Source organism: Bos mutus, chromosome 20 (genome assembly GCF_027580195.1).
Source record: "Bos mutus isolate GX-2022 chromosome 20, NWIPB_WYAK_1.1, whole genome shotgun sequence".
NCBI lineage: Eukaryota > Metazoa > Chordata > Mammalia > Artiodactyla > Bovidae > Bos > Bos mutus.
Genome location: NC_091636.1, coordinates 35781959 through 35800034, shown reverse-complemented (window position 1 = coordinate 35800034; position 18076 = coordinate 35781959). Strand labels below are relative to the sequence as shown.

The following is an 18076-nucleotide window of genomic DNA, read 5'->3' as shown; positions in this document are numbered from 1 at the left end:
TGGGGAAACAGTGGAAACAGTGACAGACTATTTTTTTGGGCTGCAAGATCACTGCAGATGGTGACTGCATCCATGAAGTTAAAAGACATTTGCTCCTTGGAAGAAAAGTTATGACAAACCTAGACAGCATATTAAAAAGCAGAGACATTTTGCCAATAAAGGTCCATCTAGTCAAAACTATGGTTTTTCCAGTAGCCATGTATGGATGTGAGAGTTGGACTATAAAGAAAGCTGAGTGCCAAAGAATTGATGCTTTTGAACTGTGGTGTTGGAGAAGATTCTTGAGAGTCCCTTGGACTGCAAGGAGATCCAACCAATTCATCCTAAAGGAAATCAGTCCTGAATATTCATTAGAAGGACTGATGCTGAAGCTGAAACTCCAATACTTTCGCCATCTAATGCGAAGAACTGACTCATTTGAAAAGACCCTGATGCTGGGAAAGATAGAAGGTGGGAGAAGGGGACGACAGAAGATGAGACGGTTGGATGGCATCACTGACTCAATGGACAGGAGTTTGAGTAAACTCCAGGAGTTGGTGGTGGACAGGGAGGCCTGGTGTGCTGCGGTCCATGGGGTCGCAGCGAGTCAGACATGACAGAGCGACTGAACTGAATTGAGACTTGAAATTCTTTCTCATCTTTCAAACATTTAGGGACATAATTTTGAGCTCCATTCAGGGCATGTGTGTGTGTTCAGTTGTGTTTGACTCTTCGCAATCCCATGGACTGTGTCTGCCCGGCTCCTCTGTCCATGGGATTCTCCAGGCAAGAATACGGGAGCGGATTGCTATTTCCTCCTCCAGGGGACCTTTCAGACCCAGGAATCGAATCTGCAGCTCTTGCATCTCCTGCATTGGCAGGCGAATTCTTTACCACTGCGCCCCCTGGGAAGCCCCCCATACTTGGCAATTGTACTCATTTTAACATAATTCCCACTTAACAGTTTCTATCACAATCATCCTTAACAACTTTTGTTTCTTTAACCTGAAAGTAATCACTCTGGGATAAAAATCATCTTGAGTTTAATCCCAGATCAGTGCAAGATATCTCTTGTTCCTTCAGCATCACTGGTTCTTACAGACTGAATAATACTTTTAATTCAATTTTACTGTTAGTCATTCCAGGGGAAGGGTAATAGATCAAATTTACAGGCCGTTGAAAACTAATTCTTACACAGGCCCTTTGTAATGAATGTGAGTTTGTAAGCTAACATTTTAGTATGATGCTGAATGCTATGTATTAAAATAATGATTACTCATACATCTGTATTTTGTTTTCCCCTAATAATGACATCATTCCACTCTTTTTGACCCTTTTAAAAGTTCCCGGGGTTGATTGCACTATACATTTTGGCTCAAGAACTCACCATCTGGGAAACCAGATATGCAGCGAGGTCTCCCTAAAGGACAGACCACATGTACGAGCTCTTCTAGTACTTAAACACTAACATGTGTTTCACAGTTAATTTACAATTGGTCAACAGTTTCTTCGGGTTAAATACAGACCCATTCATAATACATCAGTTGTTACTCTGGGTGAGCAGAGGCGGCATAATGCTAAAGACTTCATATCACCCCCTTTTGAAATTCCATTTAAGATCACTTCATACTTCAAAATTATTGGGGTTTTGCTGAATCAATGACTATATTTCCAAATTCAAAAACTTGACAATAAAATTTTGATATATTTTTAGAATCTCTAGAAATGTTTAGGTTATCCTCAGAGGAAATAAATGAAAAGCCATACTTTAAGGACCAGTATTTATTATTTGTTTTAAAATGCTGGTTCCCCACTACTTGTTTTTATAGTTAACTTCTTTGGTAAATAGAATGTAGATGTAGTGGAATATATGGAAGGTTTTATCAATGACATAGCAATATATTAAAATATTAAAAATTTAGTCATAGCCCTGTGTGATTACTTCACAGCCACTGTAATTTTTGAGACAGAACCAAAAGTGTTAACAACAAAGCAGAAACCGCTTCTCCCAAGTGCTTAAAATAGGAGGAAACCATCCCCCCATCCTAAATAATGCCCAAATCTGTCAGTGTAAGAAAATATATTTATTTTTTCCATGACAATACTATGATAAAATTGTTAAATACATGCATGTTTTAAAAACAGACATAAGTAACATCTTTAGAGTTAACAGCCAAGCATACTAGTTTTATATTTAAGTGTCTTAGTAATAGGTTACTTATAATTCTATGTTCTTGCTATGACCATGTTTCCCAAAAGATACGGACACTACATTCTGAAATTATACAATGATATAAAATGTCCAAATTTTTCCTTTTAACAGCAACATAATTTCCAATTTTTCATTAAGGCAGAAAATACTTCAGTTGTTATCTCTGTACGTGGAGTTATTTTATTCCCTGTTAAACCTGAAATTCTGTGAACCAGACTGCAACACGCAAATATACTGCAATCTATACAGTTTGCTTCCCGCATGTGTGTATTTAACTGCTTCCGGACATGATTAAGCCCAATTTTTAGGTGCCGAACATCACAACTGATCATTCAGGATTAAAAAGAAAGTCTGTAGTGGTAACATTTCAAGAAATTAAACAGTTTTGGATTTGCAGTTTCTCCCTATCTTTCAGCTACATTGGCACACACCTGACCAAACAAAAATTAGTAAACAGTTAACTAGTATTTATAAAAAACTGAAAATATTTAACATATAACATCCCCTTTAAAAAAACACTCATTCTACAAACAACCTTATAAAAGACAAAAACTTATATCTGTTCACAGTATGTGTATTTTGTAAACAGTAATTCACTGTAATGCAATTTTGAAAGTAAAAAATGGTGACTGTCTAGCATTGTAAGGACCTCTGACTTGTAGCTGGCTGACAAAAGAGAAGGAAAGGGAACACACTTCTATGAGCAAAGCTGAGTGCTTTAAAACGACTCTACCTTTGGACATACTTTAGGGTGGCACCATCTCAAGCCTGGTGGCTCAGAAGTTATAGCGTCTGCCTGCAATGTGGGAGACCTTGGTTCGATCCCTGGGTCGGGAAGATCCCCTGGAGAAGGAGATGGCAACCCACTCCAGTATTCTTGCCTGGAGAATCCCATGGACGGAGGAGCCTGGGAGCCTGGTAGACTCCCTGGTAGACTCCCTGGTAGCCCATGGGGTCGCAGAGTCGGGCACGACTGTGCGACTTCACTTTCTATCTCAAACTGAGGATGTCTCTCTATCCAGGCCAAATTTTTTTCAAGCAATTTCTTAATTGAAATGTAAAAAAAAGCCTTGTCCCTTTTGGAGGAAATAATTGGATAAATCCCAATCCCAGGAATATCTACCCTTCCACAACCATGAGTGGAAGAGAGTTTCTTTTTTGTGTGTTTTATTCATAACAGTCATTTTTCTGAAACATTATGCTGGAGGGAATAATTGGAATTGAAGGATATATCATAAATAATAGGGAAAATTACTGAAAATCAAACTGTGGAGATTTGAAAAAAAATTTTATGAGAATTATTCAGTATTGTTTTCCATAATCAACTACAAAAATACTAATGCTAAGGTTAAACCTAACAGTTAACTTGTCCATGTTTCGTAAATAAAATTGCTTTACCACCTAGAAATCTTTTGATCTTTTATAATATACCACTAGAATGCTTAGGAAAAAATAGTAAGTTCAGAAACTGAAAGCTACCTATTTAAAATGGGATAATTCTAAAGGGAAGTACATTTTAAATGTATAAAGAAATTCAATACACTTAAGTGAAATTCAATCAGGTTTACAAATTATTTTGGGATTCTGTGCAGTGTAAGGTCTATATTGTTAGAAAATTTTTTGTTTTAAAGTTCTGATTGGCTACTGCAAAGGCAATTTTAGATGATATATGCATTAATAAATGTAATAAAAATTAATTCCTTATCACTTAAGCATTCATTTTTTCCCCAATGCATCTTTTAGGTTTTTGGGTATTCAGTTATAGCAACCAAAAAGTAATATTTATTACTTTTTGTATTTGGTTAATATTCAATCAGTTACAGTTTACTTATTTAAAAGCTTTTGAATTTATTGTTTCTGTATTTCTTCAACTAAGCACTTGCACATTAAAAAAACATTCAGAGGGTTTCTCTCTAAAAACACTACTTTTAATTTTCATAAAAATGTCCCACAGCTAGAATTTGTCTCACACGTGTAAGTTCTCTTGATAACATGATTTATAATCCAAAATATTAACATTCTTAATGTAGGGAGAAAGAAATGCTATTCATGATTAAAAATAATAGAATTCCATCATAATCCAGTATCATAATTATAAGGATTTGGATATATTCAAATCACATCCCATGAAACTTTACCATATACAACAAAGTCTGACATCTCAATTAACAGAATGTTGTTCTTTAATCTATTACCAGCATTAAAGATAGTTCATCTGTGTTAAAATCAGCATGAGTATGATCATGTAATAGTTAAAAGACAAAAAGTACTAACTGAAAAGGAATAAAAATCTCACCACCTAATTGAAGTAAGAGGTTTAAATATTAATAGCCTTGGCACATAATCCACGGAGGTATAAATAGACCAAATTCAAAACAAGTCATTTCCAATGATATTCTAAGGTCATGTCTAAAAGCTACACTGCCAGTAAGTTTAGCCACAGATCGTTTTCTTTTGTCAAAGATTTTCTTCTGGATATAAAAAATAAAATGGCCATGGTATCACGAAACTTTGTTTTAGCAGGAAGTATCAGTTTAAAATAAAAGCTTTTAAGAGTTTATCAGGAGAATGAATGCTCATTCTAATCAGTAAAACTCACACATCAATGTGTTGATTTGCTAGAACAAACTTAATTGGTTGGTACAAACATGTCCCACATTGTAAACCCATCATATAAAAGTTACTGTGAATATTTAAAATTAGATTAGAATAAGATATCTGTGTAAGACCCAAGTTTTCACTCAACCTGTGGAGTCACTTCTACAGTAGATCTGAATCTGTGAGCCAGTGGTCTCAGATCTATACAAGCTAGATCTTGGCATGCACCATCCTGCAGGAGAACTCTATTGAATCAACACATTCTGGGATGGGACTCAGTCAATAAAAAACCTGACTGAATTTCCATTATGTGCCTAGTCTTAGTGATTAACTAATGATCCCACATTTGACTTTTGAGATGCCCAATTTTATACTTTCAAAATAAGGGGGGAAATCTATGTTATAAAAGATATACAAATTTTAACATGGTTCAGAACAGAAAACAGTAAAAACTACCTTAAACAGAAAAAAAAAAAAAAAGTTTTATCAGATTATGTGCCTCAGCAGTAGAAAAATTTGAGATAATATTTTCTGCATATTAACAGGTTAGGGAGCACTTTTATTTCAAACTCGTTAAAACTGATTCCAAATTCCTTTTGGAAGAAAACATTCACATGTCTCCTTCACTAAACTACATCTAATTATTCAAGTACAAAAAAGGACTGTGATGTTCTTTAAATATGGCCAGTATGAAGACAACTAAGAAATCACAGGACTAATTTCCAACAAGAATACAAGTTGCATGAAGGTTTAAGAATATGACTTTTCCCACAGTTTCTGAGAGTGCAATAGGACTAGATGTTCTCAATGCAATCCTTCAGATCCATGAGCCGTGAAAGCAATGCTGGTATGGAAAATGAGGCTGAAACTCCTGCCTGTAAATTTTTCTGGGAATCGCTGCCACTCTGTGTAAACTGCAGGGATGGAGCACCTCTATCACTGAAGCACATAAACACCCAACTATTCAGATGTTTGGGCCACAATGTCAAACCCAGGCTCCTACAGGTTTAGCACACTGAAGACTTCAATTGTATACGGATGCTAGTCCATGCAATACGCAGTTAATAAGGTCTATCTAGTGTCAAAAGCCTGGCTAAGTCTTCTAAGAATATTTTTATGTTAAGTATTATTTCAGATGGCCACTCATAAGAGAAATGTAGTCACAATGACCATCAGAATCTCCATTCCTCACAAGGGAAGTTTGGTTTGCTGGCTTGGAAGAGATGTGAAAATGTATCCTTTAATGGCACTAATCAAGACATACTGGGATATATTTCAGACATTTAGAATTTTCTAACCAATGACTGGGCTTTAACTGGAAACTTTGGCAGGAAAGGTGGGTTTCCCAATCATTCTTCCAATCAGGAAGGGCTGGAGGGAGGCCCTCCCTCAGAAGAGGAGCTAATCTGACTGCACAGAGCAAGACCCTATTAGGCCAGCTCTCACCCATATGCAGGGTCCTGGCACTGAGTATTTACCAGGGTCTGCAGTGACACAGACAACTGGATATGGGTCAGAGGGTGTCTTTTTCCCCTCTCCCTGTCCCCAGGTGCCCAGGGGCTGGGTGGTAATCACTTTCCACCTGCAGCTGAGGTCTGGCAGTCTTCAACAGGGGAAATATAGAGAAATCTGTTCTGACCTCAGACCTAAGCCACACTCTTCTAAGCCTGTCACAAGTAATAAGGAGCCTGCCCAGACTTAGACATTCTGCTGCTCATTAACCCAGCAATCCTGTGTGTAGATCCCCAGGGGCAGGGGAGAGGTGAGCTGCACTCTGAATCTTCATACAGAACAAGCTATGAAGCCTTGGACGGAGTGAGAGGACTTGAGAGCCCCGGTGAAATGCACCATGAGCCGAACAAAGGAGTCGCTATGTAGGTAGATGGTAGGAGCTACGACACATATAATGGAAATCAAAACAATCTCTTCCGGCCTTTTTCCATTATCTCAGGTTAGTGGAGTGAAGATCAATAAACTTCTACCTTGGCCTAAAGGGACACTTTAGAGGACTAAACACTTATCCTAAAGAGATGAGGTATAGGACTGGTGAGTTTTGACGGGAAAAGAGGCATGAATTGGGGGAAAGAAGGGTGTGGTAAAAACAAGCTTCTGCAGGGAGAGAAGGCAGCCCCAGGGCTCAGTGTCTGGGGTGAAAGCTAAGGGAAGGAGCCCAACAGGAGAAATAACAGGACAGAGCAAACTGTTTAGAGGTGGCTCTGGTTTGATACAACTTTCATTGTTGAAAATATCTATGAGCTATTATGTGGTTTTACTGTATACTATGTGTATACATAATTAACTGTATTTCACTCCACATGTTCATCTACCAGGAAGCTCTGGGATTTAATTGAATCCTAGCAATTAAAATCAGGATTCATAAAACAGAGTACTACCTAAGTAGATTTTTGTCCCTTGTTGAACCTTTTTTCTACAACATGTTTTTTATAATGATACATCATGGGCTAGAAAAGAAAAAAAACCTGATCCATTATGTGCACATACACTACAGAATCTCAAATGATAAATAAAAAGGGGCTTATCGTGACTTCTTCAGATCTTCCAAATTTTCAAGTACTCTGGCCTTAACTCTCAAAAGATAAAATACACAGACAACCTGAGGGCAGGGAAAATATAAGATACAGTTTTTAGCTCTTCAATCTGCTTCTCCAAGAACAACACTCATTTCAGACATCATGTGTGAAGATCAGGGGTGGACAGAGAATGCTGTGAGGACCCCCCTCTGGACATCTCCCAGAGCACCTTTAATACAGGTACGCCCATGGATTCAAATCCGCTGTAGTAACATTCTCTATGAAAGAGCCCTTGAGCAATTGTCCCTGTTAGGAAGCATTATCTTTTTTAGTTTTATATTGAAAAGTTTGAGGACTGAAACAACTAGCTTGGACTGATGAAGAGGAAGAAACTGCTAAGATGTGCGATGAGAAAGAACACCTGTTAGCAGGTGTCAGAGATGCTCACGCTGCCCGGGCAACCAGGGCTCAAAGCGTGGTCTTCTCAGGAGGAACTGAGGCCAATCCCACCTATACAGACAGCTGATGCTGCCAGATATTGCTTAGTAGTCGTCTCAAATAGTAAGTCACTGGAATCCTGTGTTTATGAATAATATTGAATTTGCTCATATATGTATAAAACTGACACTGTCATAAAAAAACACAATTAAAAAAAAAAACTTAAAATCTACAGTCTTAGAAATTTACTTTTAAATATTAGGGCAACCTAATAAGGGAAGCTAGCACAAACACTAAAAAATAATGGAACAACATAAAACGCCTACCAAAGCAAGGAGACATGATTCTGATTTGGGCTGGTCAGTTTCACGCTCGTTTTCCAAGTTTGTACCCCTGAGAAAACTGTTTGATAACCATTATACAGTAGGCACAGAAATCAGCATACTTTATCAAACAAAACACTAAATAGCTGCTGCTACATTAAAAATTATATTAATTTTCTTAAATGCTGTGGATAAAGAATAATGTCAAAAGTTTCCAAATCTGTGCTTGGTTTTCATCTGGAATGGAGCAAATGTCAGGCAAGTAACGTCACCTGTTACTTTGACATTTTACCCCCCTGCCTGCAAATCTGCGTGCAATTCCATAAATTATAAGTGTGAGAAAACCCGATGAACAACAGAACAGAATATAGCTGCTGCAGGGTTTGTTTTGAACGAATGGGCCTGGCACTGCTTGTTCTTGAAAAGCTTCCTGAAGGCAGAGTAATGTGAGAATTCTTTGGCTCGAATCCCAAATAGCTCCAAATTGTGAGTTGTGTGGATCCAATTTCTGAGTTACTGTACTTTGGCTTTGAGACTGCATGAAAAGCACATTAACACTTCTTAGTGTAACTTGTGAGAGTGAAGTCCACCCCACTAGCAACACTTCACAGGATCCCTCCAAGGTGCCTTGTGTTGATGTGGCAGCTCTAGCAATGGGGGCTTATTGAGATGGTGGACTGAAGTGACGGGGAACACTTAATCATTCGGTTTGTTCTGAAAAAAGTTTGTAAAGGACCATCCGCCTCCACTTGATTTAGGAGAATCTTCATCTTTAGGCGGAATCAAAAATTGTCGGGAGTTAATGGAGCACGGACTTCCAAAAGACACAATCTCACTGTTGCTGTCTGTGGACCGAGGTGAGTCTGGAGATACCAAGTTCCAAGTGTTTACATTTGCCTGAGGTCTGTAACCTGCAGTTTTATCTAAGTCATCATCTGCATCCAGATCGTCTACAGTGGAAGTAACGGGGAGGTGCATCTGCGGCTTATAGCCTGCTCCCCCTACAGGGTCACTGTCCAGCTCCCCCTCTGGTTTCGCCTGAGGCTGGTACATGGACTGGACATCAATGTAGATGACTTGTGAGGCCCCGCCGCCTTCTGCTCCCGGGTTCGCTAGCTCTTCCTCGATGACGGGTGGGCAATAGGATACAACCACATGGTTCTCCGGTTCTGCGTCAGAGCGATCTTCTGGACGCTCAGCCACCGGAGAAATTATCTCTGTATCTTCTATTTTGAGAGCCACTGACCGAGTTTCCAGAACCTCGACATTATTTGGGGTACAAGGATTCATTTCCAATGTTTTAAGAGCACTGTTTCCCTAGAAATAAATTTTAAAACAGGGATTAGGGATACCATGAAAAGCTGCTGCGATGCTCCACCTACAAAAAGAAGCATTATTTTATATATTTTTCGCAGATGCTTATAAAATTGCATCTCTACTATTCTTTAGCTCATACTAGAGCAAAGCTACTTTTTTCTACATATCAGTATTCTCCTTGCTCTTAATAGCAGTGAAAAGAAAAAAGAGCATGCACCAACAATTTAAAATTAATAATTTTACAAGTTCAGCAGATGCTCAAGCACTGCTATTTTCTTAGTACATTTTACTGTGCATGACACTGGCATGTTAAAAACTTTTCACAAAAGACTAAAAAAAGGAAGTCAGTACTTCAAAGGTAAATGTAAGAAAATAAAGGATTACCTCACAGACACTCTTTTGAAACTGTAAAGCTTTACAATTTTCTGGATTTGGAATATCAGGATAGAAGGTTTCTTTAATCCTTTAAATAAAGATGATTAAATACATTTAATAACTATAGGATTATCAGACAACGAGTTAGTAAGTTACCAGGTTTATTTTGACGTTTCATATGAATATGCTAATGAACACCTGAGATCAAAAGGGAAAATCATTTTCAGTGTGATCGGTCGCTAGAGCTTTCATACAATGCATTCAGAGGTTCCTATCTGAAAACTACAAACAGTGCTTCTATTTCTAGAACTATAATATCTTACATATCTTATGAAAACGGAAAGAAAAGAGTTAAGATGCTGACTGTGCTATCCAGTCAAAAGATACAGGCATTACTCATATAACCAAAATGTTCATGCTGCAGACTGGATTCAGTACCATTAACTACTTGGGAACATATTTGCATTTTCAGTTCTCTACTACTCAAAACAGACTTTTCCTGCACTATCAGAAAAAGGAAGGCTATCAGTCTTAAGCAAAAACTAAACACAAAAACGAGATTTGCTTAGTGCCCTATCATAGTTACAGCTGTTAATTTTTTTTATCGTTTGAAATTCCTATAGGAAAAAAAAAAAAAAACGTTGTCAATGTATGTCCAAAATGCTCTTCCACTCTATCTCCTTATTTTATATTTTTTCTGAATGGAAATTGCCTTAAAAATGTGGTTTTTGGCAATGAGAATGTGGTTACCAAACAGGGTATTCTATCGTTTTAAACTGTTACTATACTGATTTATAAGCCAGGATTGCTAGAACATATTCTCTTCTTTACCATGAATGACGGCATTTTGAAGGCCAGTAAGGACCAAATGAAGACAGCCATTTGCCTGAAGCCCAGCCCAGGACAGCTCCTGCTGGCTGAGCACGAGGCGCGATTTCCTCAGCCCGCTCACCTCAGCTCACGCCACTCACGTGGTCACTGCACCCAAACACACGCTGCTTTCTCCAGAAGATCAAGCTCTTTCCAATTTGCAGGCCCTCAGAGAAGCCTTTCCCTCTGCCTGGCACATGCTCTCCTCTTCCCGTTCCAGGGACCTCCACGGGGGAACCTGACCGCCCACAGAGACATGTTTCCCCACTGTTCTCTCTCGCGCCTGCGCTCTTTCCAGCACCCACTCACACGTCTCCGCATGTATTTATTAAATGATTATGGGTTCAAGTCCATCCTCCCCACTATTCTACATGTCTAAGGATCATACTTATTTAGTCTACCACTGTACCTCCCTTCACATGGGAGGGCCATTCACATTTGTTAAATAAATGACCAGACTCTCTAAATAGATCACCAGGACAAGTGAGAGCTCAATCATTAAACTACATTCAACCCTGCATATAGCTACTGACGTATGTATGCCTTTAAATATTTTTTTTAGTACAATGGCTACTACTTTAATTAGTAAATATGCTTTTGTGCATGCTCAGTCATGTCTTACTTTCTGTGACCTCATGGACTGCAGCCTGCCAGACCTCCCTGTCCATAGTAGTGAAAATTTACACTTTTCCTTTGTTAAGTTTTAAAACCTGTAAATAATATGCCATGTTCTTGTCTAATATTATCTCCAACATTAATTCTGACCAGTATAAATATTTATTACCTAGTTTCCACCAAAAAGGTGGACTTGTTATTTTGTTCAGTCGCAAGTTGTGTCAGACTCTCAACACATGAACTAATCAATCATGCCCTTAAGAACAAAATAGCGAGAGTAAATCGTTACCATTCTCGTTTCCGATAGCAAAGGATACTTGTTACCACTCCAATGATGACAGCCACTGCCACTGGGATGAGAATGGCAATAATCAAACCCTCAGCTGAAGAGAGAACATTGCAGATGTTAAAGTCATCATTTTAATATATGACCTCAATAAATTCATATCATAAGACATTTAAGTCAGTAGATTATTTGAAGAAAAAACCCTAACTGCTCCAGAGAAACTGAAAAATTATTAAAATATAACCTTAAAAAGTACTGTAATGATTTTTATACTAACACATAACTTCTTTAGGGCAGGGTTTCCCTACTTTGGCACTCCTAACATTTTAGGGTAGATATTTCTTTGACATGTGCTGGTGGGGAAGAGGCTGTTCCATGTACTGGAAGAAGATTACCAGCATCCTTCAGCCTCTAACCACCAGATACCAGTAGCACAATCAAAACGGCACCATACAATGCCAAGTGTCCCCAGGAGGCAAAATCACCCCCAGGTGAGAGCTATCTCCACATAGCCCTCCTTTATTTAAAGGCATGTATGACCTTCAAGCCAGGGCTAGAGAACAAGCCTGTGACCAATGAAAGTTCTTTGCTGTTGACCGACTAATCAAGTCCATCTCCTCTACTTTCCATCTCAAATTTATAAGTGTTATGCTTTACACTCTTTTAAGGCTGTTTCTTACATTCTTCCCTGGATATGTTAAAAATCTCAGAATATTTCGGGCAAAAAATTTTAAACCACTTGACCATAAGTTCAACATGAATTTAGAACTCTGAACTTCAGATATCCTCAAGCCCTTAACTTCTCAAGTATGCATTAGACAGTAGGTTCAGATAACTGGTAAGAATAAATATGAAGTCATTCAGGCCTTTCAACACTGCCCTCCACCTACTTTAAAAGTATAACAAAATGTGAAATTTAAAGAAGGGGGGTTTTCTATATAAACAAAAATCACTAGAAACCCAATGCATTTGAGTATGGAAAGCAACTCAATCACAACATTTAACTCACAGTTTTCCTTTGTCACCACAAACATGCTCCTCTCTGGGCCCATCCCTCCACCTGTGTAGGCTCGCAAGACCAGGTGGTAACTTGTTTTACCTTGAAGATCAGCAATCCTCAGTGTCTTCTGTGATATGTCAGTAATATTCTTAACCTTTGTGTCAAAACGACCTGTTTTTCAAGTGAAGAAGATCATTACTGATCTCTATACTATTTTTAAACACCTGGTTACTCAAACCTGTCACATATCATTTTTAAGTGAGTCTGAATGCTAGTCGCCTCCAGGGCCAAGGCCTGTAGTGCCAGTCAGCACCATGTTCACTTCCGCCTCTACCAATTAGTAGCTGGGTTATCTGGATCTATTATTTGAACCACTCTGAACCTGAGTTTCTCTAACTGTGAAATCCCATATCATGACTCAGCTCTCAGAGCTGTTTCGAAGCTCTCAGAAATTTCCATGCACATTCTCTAGAATAATGCCTGGCATACGGCAGGCAATCAATAAAAGTCTCTTTTCTTTCTGTTACTAAGAGCATGAAAACCCACTGCAACCCAAACCCATGGGGGCAGGGATGCTGTCACTTGAGTTGACCATCTGTCTGTGAGTCAAGTGAGAAACTCAAGGGAGTACGAGCAAGAATCAATGGAGATCACTCCAAATTACTCAGGAAACCAAGGTCTCAAGTAAGACACCAGTGAGGACGCCTTGGAACTGTTTTAAAAGGAAATGAGAAGAATTGTTTAAACTATTGTTTTTTAAAATTTTAACCAAAATAGTGCAGTTCAATAGCTTAAAAACTAAATTACACTATACGGCTAATAAAAAGCAGCAGTTGCCTGCCTGCATCTCCCTCCCCCCAACCAATCACTTCAAAAGCAAGTTATCAGTTTCTGTGGGTATTCACTTCCATTTTTGAAATAAACTTAGATTGGTGGTGGTTTAGTCACTACATCATGTCTGACTCTTGCAATCCCATGGACTACAGCCCATGAAACTCTTCTATGGGATTTCCCAGGCAAGAACACTGGAGTGGGTTGCCATTTCCTTCTCAGGGAATCTTTCTGACCCAGGGATTGAACCTGGGTCTACTGTACTGCAAGGCAGTCTCCTGCATTGCAGGCATCTTCTTTACTGACTGAGCCACCAGGGAAACCTAAACTGGTAGTGCTTGACTTTAAATTTTAGATGTTAGCTCTAACACACAAGCACTACCCCTTCTCCCCTCAACCCCACATTACTGGCAGAAAAACAAAAAAATTTGGTAAATTCAGTGTTTATATTATCATGATTATATAAACATGAAGTATTGCTAAGACAAACTGCTAGATATGATGTTTCCTTTCTTATTCTTCTGTTGTTTTAACTGCCTTTCTTCCTTATTTGTTTGATGTACCAGTTACTAATTCTTCCCACATCCTTCAATGAATATTCAACACAATTTTCCATGTGATCCAACACAACTAAGTCCCAGTGCTGTGGCTTCCCCAGCCCCTGTCCGGTTTTCGTCAGGTTGCTTCCCAGGGCGTCTTCTATGGACTGAAAGCCTTCCAGGGGCCCTTGTCCCGGGACTCCCTGCCCCACTTATTTCCTTGTGTTGAGGCCCACTCTTCTAGTAGCTTTTGGAGAAGGGATAGCTGGGGGAAGTAATATGTGCAGCCTCACCTGTCTAAAAATGTCTTCTTCTATTCTCACAGAAGTAGTACAGATACTACCGTATCTGTAGATAAATTGGCTTGACTACAGTATTATTTTAGGTTGAAAACAATTTTTTACTCACTATTTTAGCTGTAATATCTTCTAGTATCCGGTATGTTGTTGAGAACTGCCATTCTTATTCCTGATCCGGGCACCATAACTGCTTTTCTTTTGTTTCTAGGACTTTTTCTTTATGTGTTAGGTGCTCTGAAAATTCACCATGACATATTCAGCATAGATCTATTTCTCTATTTTACTGGTGTATTTAATGGCACCTTTTACTGCATACACTGAGGTCTTTTGATTTTGGGAAATTTTCTCGGGCTATTTCTTTGGAAATTTCCTTCCCTCCATTCCACTCTTCTAACAGAACTCTTATAAAGGAGGACAGGGCAGGTCTTTGACTCAAGCTGCAACTTTCTTTTACCTCCAAGGCTCTTTTGCCTCTGTCTCATTTTCAGAAGAATTTCCCCATTTTCCCTTTAATATTTCTACTTCTATTTAATTCCTTAAAAATTTCCTCGATCACAGTTTTAATTCTGAGGAATTCATAACTGTCTTCTGTTTGTTCCTTTTTATAACATCATGTCTTTTCAACAGTACCTCAATTATCCAAGAATAGTTTTGTTTTTTTTACTTCTGTTTCCCACATAACATTTGTTTCCTCTGATTTCTCCTGGTGTCTGTCTTGCAGGTTAGAAGCTTTCTCAATCATCTGGTTAACCCTGGATACTCCTCATGTTTCAGAGTGAGCTACTAAATGGCTCACTGGAAGCCTGGTGAGCACAGGTGGGGTTTATTGGTGGGTGGGCTTCATGTCTGTTACTGATAGGAAATGACCAGCTGGGTTCCTGGCTTTTCATTGGGGTAACCCCCTGAATCTCAGCATGTTCTATGTTTTTTCTCAGGAACCATTTAATCCTCTCACCTCTTGTCTGGGAAACATGCCTAGCTGAAGATATATTAACCTTGTGGAAAGGAGGAAGAAGGAAAGTCACACTGTCTGTTGTGGTCTCCCCTGCCTGGAGGCTCTCTGGTTGGGAATAAATCTGTTCTCATTCAGGGGAGAGGGCACTCATGTGAGCTACATGACACTCTGTAGGACTTGGGGGTTCTAACTGATGCTTACACACCTTCAGTCAACTCCCGATGTTCAGCCCAGATTCATCCTAACCATTGGCCTCCACTGCTGGCCCTTCAGGATAAACCAAACTACTTCTAACTGATGCCCGCCCGACTGTCCACCTAGACTATCCCACCATCCACTCCTCTAGTTCACTCAGCCCACTTCCATGTTCTAAAGTTTCAATATCCTCTTTTTTGCCTCTCTGGTTCTGTCTTTATTGGCTTTATGGTTTTTTCTTTTTTTTCCCCTCTGTTTTACTCTAATTTTAGGGACCAATCCACTCTAGAAGTCTACATGCTATAATTTTAACTGATTCAAGTGCAAAATTTCTGAGAACCTTTGGTTCAAGTGCAAAATTTCTGAGCTCCTGAGGGAAATTACACCAGACTCTGGTGTAATGTCTGGGCTTCCCTGGTGGCTCAGATGGTAAAGAATCATCTGCAACGCAGGAGACGTGGGTTCAATCCCTGGGTTGGGAAGATCCCTTGGAGAAGGGAATGGAAACCCACTCCAGTACTCTTGCCTGGAGAATCCCATGGACAGGGGAGTCTGGTGGGCTACAGTCCATGGGGTCGCAAAGAGTTGGACATGACTGAGCACTTTTTTTTTCTGGATATTTGCAGCATCTGATAGTTAGGGTTTGCCTCAACTCTGAAAGTTTAGGAAATGCAGAACTCTGTGATTTGGGGAGGCACATGTTTATGCTGCTGTTCTCCAGAGGTGACTAAACTAATGCCCAGGTGGGCAGCGTGTCCCTGTGGCATTGCTTGTTCTCTACTTGTCAGACAGTCATTAAATAGTTACAACAGTTTCTTTCCAAGAAAAGGTCATTAAGGAAAACAAAAGCTCTCAAATTGAAGAGATGATACATGCTTGTGATATTCAGTCATAAATAAGAAGCATCTGACTTTGAACAGAAATGTCATTGAGGATTTAAAGCCAAAAGTCTGCATAAACATTTCTGTATTTGTAAATTTCAGGATTCTCAAAGGTCTCCTCCGTGCATACACTTACTAATTGTCACGACTGACTCTAAGTTTTTAAGATATAAGGGACACACACATGCTCTATCAAGCCAATTAAGTTTCCCAGCTCATTAAGGCCTTGCCTAACTGTGGGGATAGCTCTTTGTCAAATAAAAGGAGGCTCTGAAGCCATTCTTTAGGTTCCTGAGTTTTCGCCTCCATCACCATAAATGCAGGAAGACTTCTTTTTCTTAAGGTAACCTTCATAAGATGCTTTGTTATGAATCATGCAAGATTAGTAAGAGATGTTCTCAGTCCTGTGGGGATCATAATCAAAGGCCTCAGAATAAATGATTTAAATGATTTCTTAAAGACCACATGCCATTTATCACATACTAAAATCTTGAAAAATCTCATATTCATCAAATGACTTCATTTTCACTTCCTTATTGTTCAGAGTTTTGGGAGACCAGTTGAAACTATTCAGTAGCATTTTGTTTTACCTTTTCTTTCTTCTTTCTCTCCATTTTTTGTAATTAATATAGAACTTCTAAGAAACAGTATATACTTATTCTAGTAATTTACTCACCTGGTTCCAAACCCATTATCTTAGATGTGTCTCTCTCTCCTTTTTCAAAGTAAAATAAATATCCTCTTAAAAACCCTCTAAGCTCTTCCACAGGAATTTCTTCCCATTTCACTAATATAGAATCTGCAGATGTATCCTCAACAGTAAAATTTGGAGCAACAGCTGGAGCTGTAAAAGAAAAGAAGCCCACACTTAAAGGAGAGTTTACTAATACAGAGCAAGACATTAAGGTTTAATGAGATTTCTAGCCTCAAAAACAGCTGAGCCTGGAATTAGAACATTATTCTTTATTTAATCATAAACTTTCACATATATTATCATAGCACTTTTACTATGAATATACAAAGGTAGAATTTGCAACTTTCAGGTATAAAACATATCGGGGGGGGGGTGGGGTTTGCAAAACCTATGCAAAATCTTTAAGTGGCTATTCCAATAGACTATTTCTATTTCCCCTTTTAGTGATAGTCTTAAATAAACAGTTTTTAAAATTTGTAAAAGCACATGGTAAGTCTTTTTGACATCCAAAATAAGACTTAGTTTTCTCTATGACAAGAGTAAAACTGTCAAATGTAAACATTAAAACAAATGAAGTAAGGATAAGTAATTATCAATAATTTTACAGTTATCATCTAACTTATTTTTCTTCCTTGAACTAATACACATCTCAATTCAATCTATTTTTAGAATTCAATCTTAAAATTGATGTCTACTTATAATTTCTCATGTTATCTTCAACTCTAAGAAAACTTACCCATTTAACTTACCCAATTCTTCTACATATCCAATTACAGAACGTAATAATTGATATCCTTGATTTCTGCACCCATACACCGAAAAATTATATCTTACACCTGGTCGAAACTGATCTACAGGATGAACACAATCAGTAAGCTTTCGTAAGTACATATGACTATGAATATCTATTTTAGAAATCTCAAACTGAAAATAACTCACTTTGAAATTTCCAAAGCTAACTTTACAAAGGTTACAGAAAATATATTTGCGTTTCCAAAACTAGTAAACATTCAGAGTGAAAACTGACTTGACAAAAATTAAATTCACATCTGCTGCAATGAAAAATTTAGTATTATAACATGACATCATCTTGAAGGGAAAAAAAGTAGTAATCAAGGTTTTCATTTTGTTCCTTCAA

At 38.4% G+C, this 18076-nt stretch overlaps 1 protein-coding gene across 2 annotated transcripts in view; it reads right to left on the bottom strand.

Annotated features, from left to right (window-relative positions):
- Positions 1-2042: 2042 nt before the first annotated feature.
- Positions 2043-18076, bottom strand: part of LIFR (LIF receptor subunit alpha) — a 79582-nt gene continuing 63548 nt past the window's right edge. For both annotated transcript variants that reach the window (XM_070357622.1, XM_070357623.1), the window contains exons 15-20: positions 17688-17789; positions 16921-17088; positions 12554-12715; positions 11548-11641; positions 9783-9861; positions 2043-9398 (exon numbers count right to left, since the gene is read on the bottom strand). In XM_070357622.1, the coding sequence (XP_070213723.1) occupies positions 8778-9398; positions 9783-9861; positions 11548-11641; positions 12554-12715; positions 16921-17088; positions 17688-17789 (1226 nt within the window). In that variant the 3' untranslated portion in view covers positions 2043-8777. The remainder of the gene's footprint in view (positions 9399-9782; positions 9862-11547; positions 11642-12553; positions 12716-16920; positions 17089-17687; positions 17790-18076) is intronic.